At 34.6% G+C, this 14,475-nt stretch overlaps 2 protein-coding genes across 2 annotated transcripts; both read left to right on the top strand.

Moving 5' to 3' along the window:
* Positions 1-5,015: 5,015 nt before the first annotated feature.
* On the top strand, positions 5,016-5,715 carry LOC127082138 (uncharacterized). The gene is made up of 3 exons (XM_051022362.1): positions 5,016-5,200; positions 5,285-5,565; positions 5,648-5,715. The coding sequence occupies exons 1-3, from the start codon at positions 5,016-5,018 to the stop codon at positions 5,713-5,715; spliced, it is 534 nt and encodes a 177-aa protein (XP_050878319.1).
* Positions 5,716-12,222: 6,507 nt separating this feature from the next.
* LOC127086554 (zinc finger protein ZAT5) lies at positions 12,223-13,356 on the top strand. The gene has a single exon (XM_051027330.1). The coding sequence runs from the start codon at positions 12,345-12,347 to the stop codon at positions 13,179-13,181; it is 837 nt and encodes a 278-aa protein (XP_050883287.1). The 5' UTR covers positions 12,223-12,344; the 3' UTR covers positions 13,182-13,356.
* The last annotated feature ends 1,119 nt before the right edge of the window (positions 13,357-14,475 follow it).

The following is a 14,475-nucleotide window of genomic DNA, read 5'->3' on the forward strand; positions in this document are numbered from 1 at the left end:
AAAGAATTCTGCAGCATTTCAGGTTGAATTAGGCGTGTGAAATGAGTGGAATGAAGTCTCTATTTATAGAGGAAGTGGCAAGGAGAGTGTGAAATGATCCGTGTGCATGGCATGTGAAGCTTCATTGCATGGGCTTGCATGATCATGCACAAGGCCCAAAAACAATGCCAAATGAATTCTGAGCATCAGCCAAATGGAATTGGACGTGTGACTTTGCAAGGCAATTGCTTATGCACCAAGTTTTCAAGTGAATTCCTCATTTGTACCTAAACAATCATCTCTTCGAAAGTACCATTTAGAAAATCCAAACATAGGCATATGGGTAATGGTTGGAAAGGTCTTTGTATAAGGAACAAATGTTATGTTGGACAAAAACTCATTTGAAGTGTGGAAATTTATGAAATTTGAGTTTAAAGTGCAAGGTGCAAGATATGTCAAGGCAAGGTTTCTAAAATTGGCCAACTTTCAAGCCCTTCTGTTTTGATGATGCAAGCCTCAAATGGAAACACTTCCAACATCAAAGTTGTAGATCTTTTCAAGACAATTAAAATGGACTCATACTTTGCATCATTTGGATATTTGGTGAAAGAGTTATGGGCACTTGAAGTTGGACTTTTTTGACTTTTAATGCATTTGGTCAAAAAGGACCTATAATGTCTTGCATTATCACATGTATTTACTTTGAGATTTTGAAATTTTATTCAACATAACATTTGAAGTAGACATCTTAATATTTCTAATGCATTTGATCCCTTCTCAAAATCATAAAAAATGAATGAGTTATGTCCTTGGGAAGTTGACCCACAATTAGGGTTTCAATCAAAATGACCTATAATGTATTGGAATGGCAGACGGTCTTCCAAGCTTCAAATCAATTTTTTATGATCATGAAAGTTGTTCATATTGTCCTTAAGAACATTTTTTCTTTTGGAACCATCTCCATTTGACCAACACATAAAAAGTTAGGTCTCAGTGCATTTCAAAATAGTCAGATGAATTGACTGATCAACTTCTCAAGTCCATGCCTCCTATCTTGATGAATTGATGATTGAGGACACTCAAATAAGTTCAAATATGCATGTAATGATGAATTAAAGAACTTCCCTTGATTGTATTTGATCAAAGGCTGAGGTTGCTTCATGAGCAAGGCATTGTGATGCACAGATGACTTAGGGTTTTTCTGAAGAACAAACCTTAAACCCTTTGTCTTGCTTTGATCAAAATGATGCATTGAGGTACTAGGGAGGCATATTTGATGGATGAGAGCTTTGGGAACCATTGCCATGCTTGCTATTATCTCCTCTTGACCATGTCTTTGTACTAATGATCTCCTCGAAGCTTTGGACCTTGTGATTGCTCAAGCTACAAAACAAAAGATGTTAGTTACATATTTTTGTGCTTTTGGTTAGTAAACAAAATGAGAAAAGCAATGATATACAATTCAAGCATGCTTGGTGATCTCAAACCACTCACAAGAGATCCCACCCAAAGGCAAAGGGAACCAAGATGCTGAAGATCCTTGAGGCCATGCAAATGCAATGTTATGATGCCATGAGGGATCTTAGGGCCCAAAATTGGGGTCTTACAAGTATTTAGAGAAAAATCGACAAATAAATTATAGGATATAACAAATGCTTGGGAAACTGCAATAACACGGCTGTTGAATTATAGGGAATCATGGAAGGATTGAAGATGATTCAACATAGAGGAAACATGAAAATGATCCAACATTGAGGAAACATGATAATGATCATTCAAACAAATTACTGAAAACCGTTTGAAGCCATTACGAAGGATAACACAAAAGTTGGACTAAGAAGGACCTTGGTTCGACAAATTAAAAAGGAATTAGGAAAATTCAAAGAAACAATAATCAAGCATATTTTGAAGGAGGCTAGTTATTATGCTGATGGTTTTGCTAAATTAGGAATTAGATACAACACTAATTTCCAATTGTATGATGTATATCATATAGAAGTGTTTAAGGTTTGCAAAGCTGACTTGGAGGGTGATTCCATGAAAAGTACAATTCTTGTGTAGTGTTAGCCTTTGGGCCTATTCAATAATGAAAAAAAAGTGGTATCTCGATAGTAGTTGTACAAGTCACATGACTAGAGACAACAATTTCTTCTCTTCTTTTGCTCCGAAGAAAGGAGGTTTTGTTTCTTATGGTGACAATAACAAAGGTAGAATTGTGGATTTTTGTTTCTAATGAATATGTTTTTACTTTTTGAAGGTTTAAAATATAATTTACTTATTATTATTCAATTATAAGACAAATGTAACAAAGTAACATTCAATTCTTCTATATCCCGGGATATAAAATCTGAAAACAAGCAAAATATTTTTACTAGTCAAAGAAGTGGAAATACTTATAATGTTAATTTTAATAAATTATCTTCAAATTATCTATGATGTCTAATAAGTAAAGAGGAATAATGTTGGTTATGGTATAGAAGAATACCTCATATTCACATAGACCACTTAAATAAATTGTTCTACAAGAAATTAGTAATTGATATACCATATTTAAGTTTTGAAAAGATTCAATTATGTGATGCGTGTCAAAATGTTTGAAAAGTAAATTCCTCTTAAATAAAAATATGTAATTTCTACAAATACGAATTTACAACTTTCAATATGAATTTTTTGACACATCCAAAACACTGAGTTTTGGTGGTAGTTATTGTAATTTTGGAAGATTATTCTTGCTTTAACTGGACAATTTTCCTTCCTCACAAAAAGGGCACTTTCACTTCATTTTGAAAACTATTGAGGTTATCAAAAACTAAAAAGGTCTTAATATTGCATTTATCTGAAGTGATCATAAAGGTTAATTTGAAAATGAGGAATTTTTTATTTTGTTTTGAGAATGGTATAAAGATGACTTTTCCGCTCCACAAAAATGGGATAGTGGAAAGGAAAAATAGGTCACTTAAAGAGCTATTGAGGATGATGCTCAACATATGAACCAAACCTAGGTTTATAGTGATTATTGATCCTAACTACTACTACAAATATACCCATTTTACCTCAAACACAAAAAGGATTAAACCTCGGTTGCAGAGGCGAGGTAAAGAAGAGCATCATGAAAACTTGCCACTTTACCCTTCAGTTATTAGAAAACTGAGGGGTAAACCGTTCTTCGCATGGATTTGGTCCCCAACTTCTGCATTTTTATTATTTTTCAGAACTAGATGACGTGCCCTGTATTTCCTCTCAGTTATTTGAGAAACCAAGATAATAGAGTAATATTATTACATTGGTTTAAAATAATAACCGAGGGAAAAACATTGTTTTTTCCTTTTTCTATATTTTGGTTTGAACTTGTATTACAAAATTATATTTTGGCCATTTCTGAAACAAATACATTATCGCATAACCATATTTTGGCCATTTCGGAAATAGATACTTTGAACCTTTTGCCCATTTCTTAGACAAAACCATTGTACTAAAAATATAAATTATTTACATCATTTGCAAGCCAAAATGGCACACGTACACCTTATAATTTTACAATAAATTAAAACTAAAACAAATGATTAACCAACAAAAGCAATAACCAAAATCCAAAGTCTTGTAGGTCGGCCAAAAATTCTCTTTTATGATTTTTCACTGGTCGTTAAGAACCTATAATTTGAACCACATTTTAAACCAATTAAGATCATCATCAAAAACAACAATAATATTTAGTAAAAAGAATATAAAAAGATAAATGAGTAAATATATATTTCTAAGTGACATAAAACATTTACTTACTAGTTTTTCCATATACGCTCTTAATAATCACAATGAATAACATGCACATCATCATCAAAATAATTTTCTTCTGACGAGAGACGTACATGTGTTGCGAAAAAAGGGGTATCAAAATTAAAATCTTTATTTTCATAACTATCAAGAATAGATTTTCCTTGAAGAACAATTTACCATCTTGTGTTAGAATGATCGGTGACATTAAAAAAATTATTTTTCTTGGGATTCCATGATGAATGGTTTGTTCAAAGTCGCCTTTCGAAGATCAACCTGTGTGAATCCTAACTCACTAGTTTCTACACCAGTATTACTGTCAATCCACTTGTATTTAAATAAAGGAAATTTAAAAGTAACATAGTCAATCTCCATGATTTCCTCAATGACCCCAAAGTAAGCTCTAGATGTCAGTACATGATTCTTATCTTTCGAACTAGAGAAGTACATGGATTCAACTTCAACCATAACCCCACTATTTTGCATGATACTATGATCATCCTTTGGTTTTGTATAGAATCCATATTTAGTAATTTCGTATGCACTTCAAGTTATTACATTAAACTTAGGCATATGTGACATCCATTTAATTGTCTCTGATGCACTACTCTCTTTAGAAACCCTTTTATTAAATCAAGTTATGAGAGTTTTATTATGCTTTGTCAACAAAAACTTTTCACTCATCCCGTGGAACTTTTACTTGATAAGACTTTTGTGAATGCTCAAGTAAGGTTTAACTTCACTAAGGTTATTAAATATATAAAAAAATTCTTGAGGAACTACATCTCAGTCAAGTATCTTATCATTTAAACCTTGAATACCTCTATCATCATACCTTCCAGCATGTCAAGACTCGGTAATTCCTATAGAGTTCACTTCTAACAAATAGTTTATACAAAATTCAATAGCTTCTTAGGTGATGTACCATTCAATGATTGAATCTTTCAGATAGTGATAATTCTTTGTATACCATTTAAAGATATTCATGTATCACTCTACTGAATACATCCACCATAAATAAGTTGAACCACAAATTCTAATTTCACTTACTAAATGAACAATTAAGTGAACCATAATGCCAAAAAATGATGGAGGGAAAAACATCTCTAATTGACACAAGATAATTGCAGCCTGATGTTTCAACTCATCTAAATTTCCAGGTTCAACGACTTTACTACATATAGCATTGAAGAGGTTCTTGTACAAATAATCTGAGGAGAAATGCTCAGTTTACTAGAACTACAAACAATGGAAGACACTCAGAGATGAAGACCGAGATACTTCAACTTTTGTATGCAAATCCCTTCACATGGCTTGATCATGAAGATCCTTACACATACATTACAAAGTTCTATGAGATTGATGATGCAATTGGAGCTCTAGAAGCGGACGAAGACCAAGTGTTCAAGAGACTATTCCAATATTCTTTGATTAGAAAAGAAAAAGAATGGTATCTTGATCAACCTACTCAAATAATGACCAGTTAGAATGTGTTAGATGCAAATTTTATAGAGAGATTCTTTCCACATAATAGGTTCATGGAAGCAAAGACTTCAATTGCGGTTTTCTCTCAAGGTGCAAGTGAAGCCCTTAATGAAACTTGGGAGCGAATCAAGTCAATGTTAAGGAAATGTCAAGGCCATGGTTTTGATGAACTTACTCAAATCCATATATTTCACCATGGACTCCAACCACAACCCAGAACTCTATTGGATGCTACCACGGGTGGTTCTTTGATGTCAAAGAATGTGGAAGAAGCAATAGCCATTATTGATAGAATGACACTCAACGATCATCAAGGCCAACATAACCGAGGTACGACACAAAGGAAACAAGGAATCATTGAATTGACATAAATGATACAATTCTAGCCCAAAACAAATTGTTATCTCAACAGGTGGAGTTACTCACATAACAAATGTCAAAGCTCCCACAACAAATCAAAGAGATGCAAGAGATTCCTAACAAGCATCAATAATTTGCTTCTTGTGAATTGTGTAAAGAAGATCATTCTACTGGTTATTATCCTCTGGTTGGAGAGGAAGTGAACTATATGGGGAATCCAAATCAAAATCAAGGTTACCAACCAAGGCAATCACCTTATCAAAACAAACAAGGTTACCAATAAATGGGAAATAAATAAGGTTATCAACAAGGTTGGAGACAAGAGGTCGGACCTTCAAACCGTCAAAATCCTTATCAAAACTATAATCAACCTCCACAACCTCAAGGTGGAAATTCAAATATGGAAGACACTCTCACCCAATTCACGCAAATGTCAATGGATAACCAAAAGAATATCGATGTGGCCATCAAAAATCTTAAGACGCAAGTTGGTCAATTGTCTAAGCAATTAGCCGATCAACACAAAGGAACATTCACCGCAAACACTCAAGAAAACCCGGGGGAGCATTGTAAGTCTATTCTAACTCGTAGTGGTAGAAAAATTGATATGGACATTGGTGGTGAAGTTGAGGAAGAGGAAGTTATAGTAGAAAAAGAGAAGGAAAATGATGAGATTGAAGTAGAAAAGAATATTGAGGGAGACTTAGTTGAAAAAGAGAAAAGTGAGAAAGAAGAAGTAGAAAAGACAAATAGATAGGAAAATAAGAAAATAAGTTAAAAGGGGAAGGAAAAGATGAGTAGTATTCCGGTTTAAAACTTGCCATATCCTAATGCTTCTTCCAAAAAGGAAAATGCTAGGCATTATGCTCGGTTCTTGGATATATTTAATAGGTTGCAAATCAATATTCCATTTTTCGAGGCTCTTAAGCAAATGCCTACATGTGAAAAGTTCATGAAGGACATCCTTACAAAGAAAAGAAGATATACTGATCAAGAAACCATCACTCTTGTTGCTAGTTTTAGTGAAATTATTCAAAGGATTCTCCCGTGGAAAGAAGGCGATCCGGGAAGGGTTACATTACCGGTCACCATAGGTAATGAGTACATTGGCAAATCATTGATTGATTTGGATTCTAGCATCAACTTGATTCTATTATCCGTGGTTCAACAACTAGGAACACATTAAAATGAAATCAACTAAGATGACATTACAATTGGCCGACAAGTACAGAACCCGTCCTCATGGAATATTTGAAGATGTTTAAGTCAAGGTGGACAAATTCTTTTTTCTGATTTATTTTGTTGTCATAGACATGGAAGAAGATGATGATACACCATTCATTATAGGCTGACCTTTCATGAAGACCGCAAGAATGATGACTGATGTTGATGATGGTATAATGAAGGTTAGAGTTCAAGATAAAGAGGTGTGTTTCACCCTCTTTGAAGGCATGAAGTATTCCTAAGTTAAGGGGGATAGTTTCCGAATGGATGACACCGATGAAGATTTATTGGATGCGAAAAGGAAATCATGTTGGAAAATTTCATTTCGAAAGATACCTTGGTGGTGAAATTGATCGTCCGGCAAGTGCATGGTCGCCGAGCGAGACCAAGTATTTTCATTAAGACGATTTGATGCAATCTGACATGTGATGGGCCAAAAAGGTGACTTTGGCCAGGCAAGCTCATGCTCACTCGACGAGACACGACAATCATAACTTTCTATAAATAGGTCATTTTGATTATTTTTGCCCAATCTCTCAATAATATCCATTCCTCTTCACACTAAATCCTAGAAAACTCAGTTTTGAGGCATTTGAAGCTACAATCATTTAATTGGAGTTGGATTCGCATCCATTGTCAATTATTCAACTTGGATGCTTATTCATCTCTCTTTATTTATTGTAAATCCTTTTGTATCAAGGTTAGATGTAGTTAACCTAACTAGTATGCATTTCTTTTGTATCAAGGTTAGATGTAGTTAACCTAACTAGTATGCATTTCTTTTGATCTTTTATATGTGAACAACTTTATGATCAATGTAGATGATAATCTTTGTTTCTATTTAATATTTATGATTAGAATCATTATTGAGAAACATCTTTTAATTCTTGACCTAAGTTTATCATCTATCAAAGACTAAGTTTAGACATGGAAGTGAAATTTGATATTCACTTTGTATCGGATCATTAATGTTATTTGTATTGTTTAATAGGTTGAGACATCATCGATTAAATAATACGGTAAACATTGCAATATCGTATTAGACATGAGCAGTATAGATGAGCAATATGTGGTTATGTTGATTATAAATGAAGTTCACATGCTTGATTAATCGAATACATACAAAATAGGTTGATGAAATCTAGTCTTGATATGTCTTTTAAAACATTAATCTTTTTAAACTTTTATCATTGTTACAAACTCTTCTGAATGTTACTTTCACCAAACCAAAACCAATTGAAACCATCACTTAAGACATTGTAAATTATGGAATGGATGTAATATCGCATCAATTCATGTGGAGACGATAAAATAAATACTCACCGAAAAATACTTTCAACAGTATTAGATCTTTTGTTGTATGATTTCTCATGAACATTTGCATGCTCCCTTAGGTTTTCAGGTTTTCATCCATATTTAAATTATCACAAGTCCATTTATCACTTAAATTGGATTAGATCTTTAACTTTATTTCATACTTGATCCTTTAGGTCAATTATTCTTCCTTTCGCTTTTTAAAAACCTTAGAACCAATGCATGACAACATGATGCTTTACCCCATTCATATATTCATTTATTTTCCTTATTCATTTAAGACTAAAACCTTTTTGCAAATAAATCCAAAAACACTTAAAAATACAATATGAAATGTGTCATGAGGCTTAAGAAATGGAGAAGAATGAGAGGGATCATTCCTATCCTTATTTTGAATACCTTTGAATATGGGACGTGCGCCCCAGTTATTCAAAGTATTCACCTTTATTCATAGACTTTAGTGCAATTCAAATCAAGACAATATTTTCAAGTTTAAAATCAATCAAAACCCATCAAATTAATTTTTCGCCCTAGGGCATTTAAAAAAATTTCACAAAGGACATGTTATTTTCGTTCTACCGCAATTCAAACAATGCTTAAACCTCCCACGCGCGAGTATACAAGCAATGTTTAACTGCTAGAACACAGACGTTAACATCATTCAATAAAAACAACCAACACATTTGTATTTTCTACCAAGAAATACAAAGCTCTGATTTTGTCATTACACTACGAGAACACGTAGGCACATGATTTCAAAATCTTGCAAGTAACATTTAGATAGTAACACCCATATGTGCAAAGAACAATAAAAACAGTTCCCGTTGAGTATGATGGATGTGAGGGGTGCTAATACCTTCCCCTTGCATAATCAACTTCCTTACCCCGTTTCTCTTCTACTTAGGCTTAATCAATATTTTTCCTTTCCTTTGGGAATAAATAAAGTTCGGTGGCGACTATGTATTTTTCGCGACACGACAGTCACCCCTCAAGGCAAATGTATGATGAACCATCATGGAAGGATCCTTATCGCCCCTTGAGGAAATTGTATGCCGGACTTTCATGGAAGGATCCTTGTCACCCCTTGAGGAAATTATATGTTGGATCTTCATGGAAGGATCATTGTCGCCTCTTGAGGAAATTGTATGTTGGACCTTCATAGAAGGATCCTTGCCGCCCCTCGAGACAATTGTATATTATACCTTAATAGAAGGATCCTTGTCGCCCCTTGAGGCAATTGTAAGTTGGACTTCCACGTGAAGATCCTTGCAACCTCTCGAGGCGATCACGCAACTAAGCCTCCACAAAGAGATTTTGGCCACCCTCCCAGGACAAACCCGATTGACCGAAAGAAAAAGCTTTTGCCCGAGGGACTAACCATCTCCTCCGGAGAAATAGCTTCTGAAGTCATGCCTAAGGGGAGCGACAAGTATCAATCCCCGAAGACTTAGTGCCAAGACTTACTAGAGGACTCGATAGAAGTCCCGCTTATAAGGTGAAAACAACCTCCCTAAGGGACTTTGCGTCCCCCAATCGGGCTACGTGACATAATATCCGAGGAACTTAGAATTCCCAGAGCAGTAAAAACCTTCACCCAAGAGATTTAGTGTCTCCTCGAGTGAGATAGATTCTAAAGTCATGCCTAAGGGGAACGGCCTATATAAATCCCCAAATACTTAATGTCAAGTATTGCTTGAGGTATTTAAAGAAATCCCGCCTGAAAAGTGAAAACGACCCTCCTGAGGGACTCGACGTCCCCCAACCGGGCTACGTAACATAATATCTGAGAAACTTAGAATTTCTAGAGCAGAAAAAGCTTTCGCCCGAAGGACTCAATATCTCCTCGGGCGAGATAGCTTTCGAAGTCATTCCAAAGAGGCGCGACATGTATCAAGCCCCAGAGACTTAGTGTCGAGTCTTGCCAGAGGGCTCGATAGAAGTACCTCCTGGAATATGAAAATGACCCGCCTGAGGGACTCGACGTCCCCTAGTCGGGCTACATGGTATAATATCTAAGGGGCTCAACGCCTCGGTAGCTAAGTCGTATGGGTGTAGGGTCGACAAAGGCCTCACAAAGGAAAATGCCAATCCTCAGAATACTCCCATTAACCTATAATGAAAAACACTCAGCCCTTTGTCGAAGGACTCGTGTCTGAGAGACTGTGTAGTGTCATATTTGCAAATATTTCTGCCTTGGAAGGCAGCTTGGGGCTACCCTAGGAAAGAAGCGACGACGCAAGGTCGTCCGAAGGGATGTACCGCCTCGCCCCTACGTTTTCCTTGCCCCTGTGGAGAAGAGACGTGAGATAAGATGTGTCTTGAATAATGGAAAAGTCAAAATAGTTACTGACCCACGTATTTCTTGAAAATTAGAATTCATCAGTCCACCCCTTTGACTAGGCAGGTAGCGACCTTTCTCAAGAAAGCCCTGAGAATCAGGAACCCCTACTCAAAGGAAGGAGGATCAAGTGATATTCACTTAATACCATCCAATACTGCTCAGAGAGCACTTCGCTCCCAGCAGTCCTAACCCCGATAATTTACCGTCCGCCTGCAACCCAATAGCACCGATCACCAACAAGATCTTTTACCTCATGTGAGTTGGTCCCTTAAACAGTCTCAAAAACCATCATCCAGTACTACTCGCCATTGTGAACTAGCCCTCGACCCATTCGTATAATATACTTACGAGAGTATCTGAGTCTCCATATCTTTACCGGAAAAACACATCCTATATTATTTTTAATCAATACAAATTCGAAATTCCAACACTTAGCTAAGCTCCTTTTGAATTTGTCCCAGTAAACAGAGTCCTATGCCCACGTTACAATTCTCCAACCTCTTTTGAATATGTCTAATATTCACTTTCCTAATCCCTTTGACTCGAATTAGACAAATTAGACAAATATTTTTTATTTAGTGAAAGAGTGTACAAACTAGACAAATAATTTAATCAACTTTCACAAGTCCCATTCGTTATGAAATCATATTATGATTGGTTTAGCAATAATTGATAACTATGACAGATTAGCTATACAACCTAAAATCCTGGCTGTATCTTTAAGCAGAAGAGTAAGTGTAATTAATTAGAAATTAAAAGAACTCACCATTGAAACTTAAAAGTAGGAACCGTCCTAAAAGTGCTTATGTCACATACTTGTATTCTACATATACCATCCTTACTCTTTAGTCCTTAACAGAATCATATACTTAATCACATGCCACTTATGTCCTTTTCTTTTCTTGTTGGAGTATTATTATTACTCACAAAACAATTAAATAAAAATTAATCCAAAAAATACTTAATTAAAGCTACCAGAATCTCTAATCACTCTATTTTAATTAAAGGATGACATGCTTCTAACGTGCAATCTTTGCTTTAATGGGTTTGTGTAAATTGATATCCTTTGTTTGTTTGGCCTAAATAATCTTCTAACCAAAGAAAGAGTGAAACGGATTGAAAACGTTAACACTTAAACAACAACCTTTCCTTCTTAATTTAATGCTTTTAAATTTTAAACCATAGAAAATATTATTCCAATTTAATTATCAGTTAGCATTACCACCTAAAACCGAATTTTAGTTAATTAATCTCCATCTAGCTAGCACGCAATTAATCTTGGTCACTCGCATAGTTATGATTATCATTAATCAAAAACTCACACTCTCACAATCGACATGTTCCAACTCATTCAATTCCAAGATTTATCACATCATAATGCAAAAGCATGTTTAATCATTCATGAATCATACTCATGCACTACATTACACTGTGCTACTCACAAACTCACTAAAAATAATAAAAAATCTCATTTTAATTATTAAATTATTTAATAGAAAAATAATTTTTTTTTATAAAAAGTTGTAAAGAAAAGTATTGTAAGTTGTGAATAAAGGGAAGCAAAAAAAAAGCGTGGCTATGGTGGGCGCGTGAAACCACTCGCCAGAAAAGCGAGTGAATAAAGGGAAAGAACTTTAATTTCTTGGCAGTAACACTTCTAAGGTTGGAAAAAAAGCAAGGAAGATTTTTGGGTGGCTGACTCGTAACAAAACCATTACATTCATTCACTACCATTATATATAAATACATAATAATCTGTTCACACTTCACACACTCTTTCTTCATATTCATTTATAAATCACACACTTGTGTTTGTCTCTTTCTCTCTATTCTCTACTACCTTTTTTTTCTTTTTCATTTGAATTTGTTTATGATGATGTCTAAAATGGATATGGAAGGAAGTATAGGCACTAAGGAACATCTCGCGAAAGGAAAGCGAACCAAACGAGGGATAAGGATGTTGTCTCCTTGCACCGTGGCGAACACCACGGTGACGTCGAGTTGCTCGAGTGCTATTGGAGATGGTGGAAGATCGTTCTCATCCACCACCTTCGATAGCACTGAGCAGGATGAGGAGGCTGACATGGCTAACTGTTTGATTCTCCTAGCTCAAGGAAGAACCGGAGGACAAGAAGAGAAACGTTGTCATAACCACCGTCAACCAGACGGTGGTTATAACAATATAGTAACAGAAAAGGCAACAAGAAACGGTTTTGAAAGCTATGAGTGCAAAACTTGTAACCGTTTTTTCCATTCATTTCAAGCGTTGGGTGGACACAGAGCAAGTCACAAGAAACCCAAGATGAAAGAAATCATTTCCGCAGGTGAAACCGAAGAACAAAACAATCATATTCATAACAAGAATGTTTCTACTATTAGTCCTCTTGTTCCTCCTCATGTTTCTCTTGAATTAAGGTGTGGTGGTAATCTAAACTTCCATGGCCATGGAAACAATAACAAACCCAATAGATCCAACAAGGTTCATGAGTGTTCGATTTGCGGCGCGGAGTTTACATCAGGTCAAGCATTGGGTGGTCATATGAGAAGACACAGAGCGTGTACTAACAAAAACAACAACAACAACGTTGGTGATGTTCATGGGAAGACTCGAAATATTCTAGAATTGGATCTTAATCTTCCGGCGCCGGAGGAGGATCTCCGGGATTCAACTTTTCAGTTTCCGGCAATGGTGGGTTGCCATTATTAGGCCAGGGTGGGTAGATTGGATGAATGGTGAAGGAAGATTATATTTTAATTTGATCAATTATGGTCATTGTGAATTAATTATCATAATTATTATTATTAGCTTTATTTTAATTTACAATTATTCGAAATTATGGATTCATTCGATTTATATGAATAATATATATTTTTTCATTCCATTTTGATTATCTACTTGTTCAAGTTTTGGAATACTTTGAGTAAGTAAGTGGTTACTTGGTTAGTGTTGCCTTTCATTCACGAAAAGTTAGTCATATAGTATATTATGGAGTGTATTTATTTATTTATTATTATTATTTTTTTAATATTTTAATATTTTGGGTTTGTTTGTTTGTTTGTTATATATCTTAGTTCTTGTTTGGTTGTTTCTTTTGTGTGAGATTGAAGAAATGGATGAGATAAAGGATGAGCATGATTAGGGTTTGGTTGCACCACCACCACAATCAAAAGTCATAGGAATACGCATCCTTTTTGTGGCTTTCTAATTTATCACTATTATTTTAATAAAGCTTAAAAAAACATCTTTCTCATTCTCTCACTCACTCTACTACCACACTCACATACTTTGTTTCTTTAATATTTATTATTTGAAAATTAATTAATTTGATTTTTAAAATAAAAATAAGAAATTGGTTTGGAAAATGTCATGGCTTAAGCTTATGTATATCTATATCTATATCCTAACTATTAGTTATAATATATATCCACTACTAAGCTATTTATGAGTATAATATCTTTTGGCCCACTCCACCACCTTATATTTATATGTAGTTGTTTAGTTTAACTAATAAGCACATCCATCAGTTACACCTAATTAACCAAATGTTGTTACAATTAAAAAAAAAAATGAGACAATTTTTTATAATAAAATCACAAAGGCTATTCTTAAATTCTAATTTTCTCAATTTAATAGTTATTTTTTAGATAAAAAAACCTTTTTTTCCCTAATTTTATTTTGTTAGTAGGGTATTTTCTTGTGAAATTAGATAAATTTAAAAGTAAAAATAAATATAAAAGTACATGATATATCTGTAGCTTTGGGATTATCTATTAGTGGAAGTGACAAGCCCATACAAAATTGATGCTCCCAAGAAAGATTCTGATGACTTATGACTTGCAGACCACAGACATTTGATTATTTATAGAAGCTTTACTATGGTCCACTATTTGCATTGGACCCATCAACCATAATCTTTATCTCACTTTCTAGTTTCTAGTTATTAGCTTCACTCTTATTTATGTTGTTCACAAAATGAAGATCAGAAAAAGACATCACACAT

This window comes from Lathyrus oleraceus, chromosome 5, assembly GCF_024323335.1.
Source record: "Lathyrus oleraceus cultivar Zhongwan6 chromosome 5, CAAS_Psat_ZW6_1.0, whole genome shotgun sequence".
NCBI classification, from domain to species: Eukaryota; Viridiplantae; Streptophyta; class Magnoliopsida; order Fabales; family Fabaceae; genus Lathyrus; species Lathyrus oleraceus.

What these genes read in the sequence shown, in the direction of transcription:
- LOC127086554 (XM_051027330.1), top strand. Translation starts at nt 12,345, where the DNA reads ATGATGATGTCTAAAATGGATATGGAAGGAAGTATAGGCACTAAGGAA.
- LOC127082138 (XM_051022362.1), top strand. Translation starts at nt 5,016, where the DNA reads ATGAAGACCGAGATACTTCAACTTTTGTATGCAAATCCCTTCACATGG. An exon ending in ATTAGAAAAGAAAAAGAATG is followed by an intron (nt 5,201 to 5,284) that starts GTATCTTGATCA and finishes TCCACATAATAG; the next exon opens with GTTCATGGAAGCAAAGACTT. An exon ending in TCAAGGCCAACATAACCGAG is followed by an intron (nt 5,566 to 5,647) that starts GTACGACACAAA and finishes TTATCTCAACAG; the next exon opens with GTGGAGTTACTCACATAACA.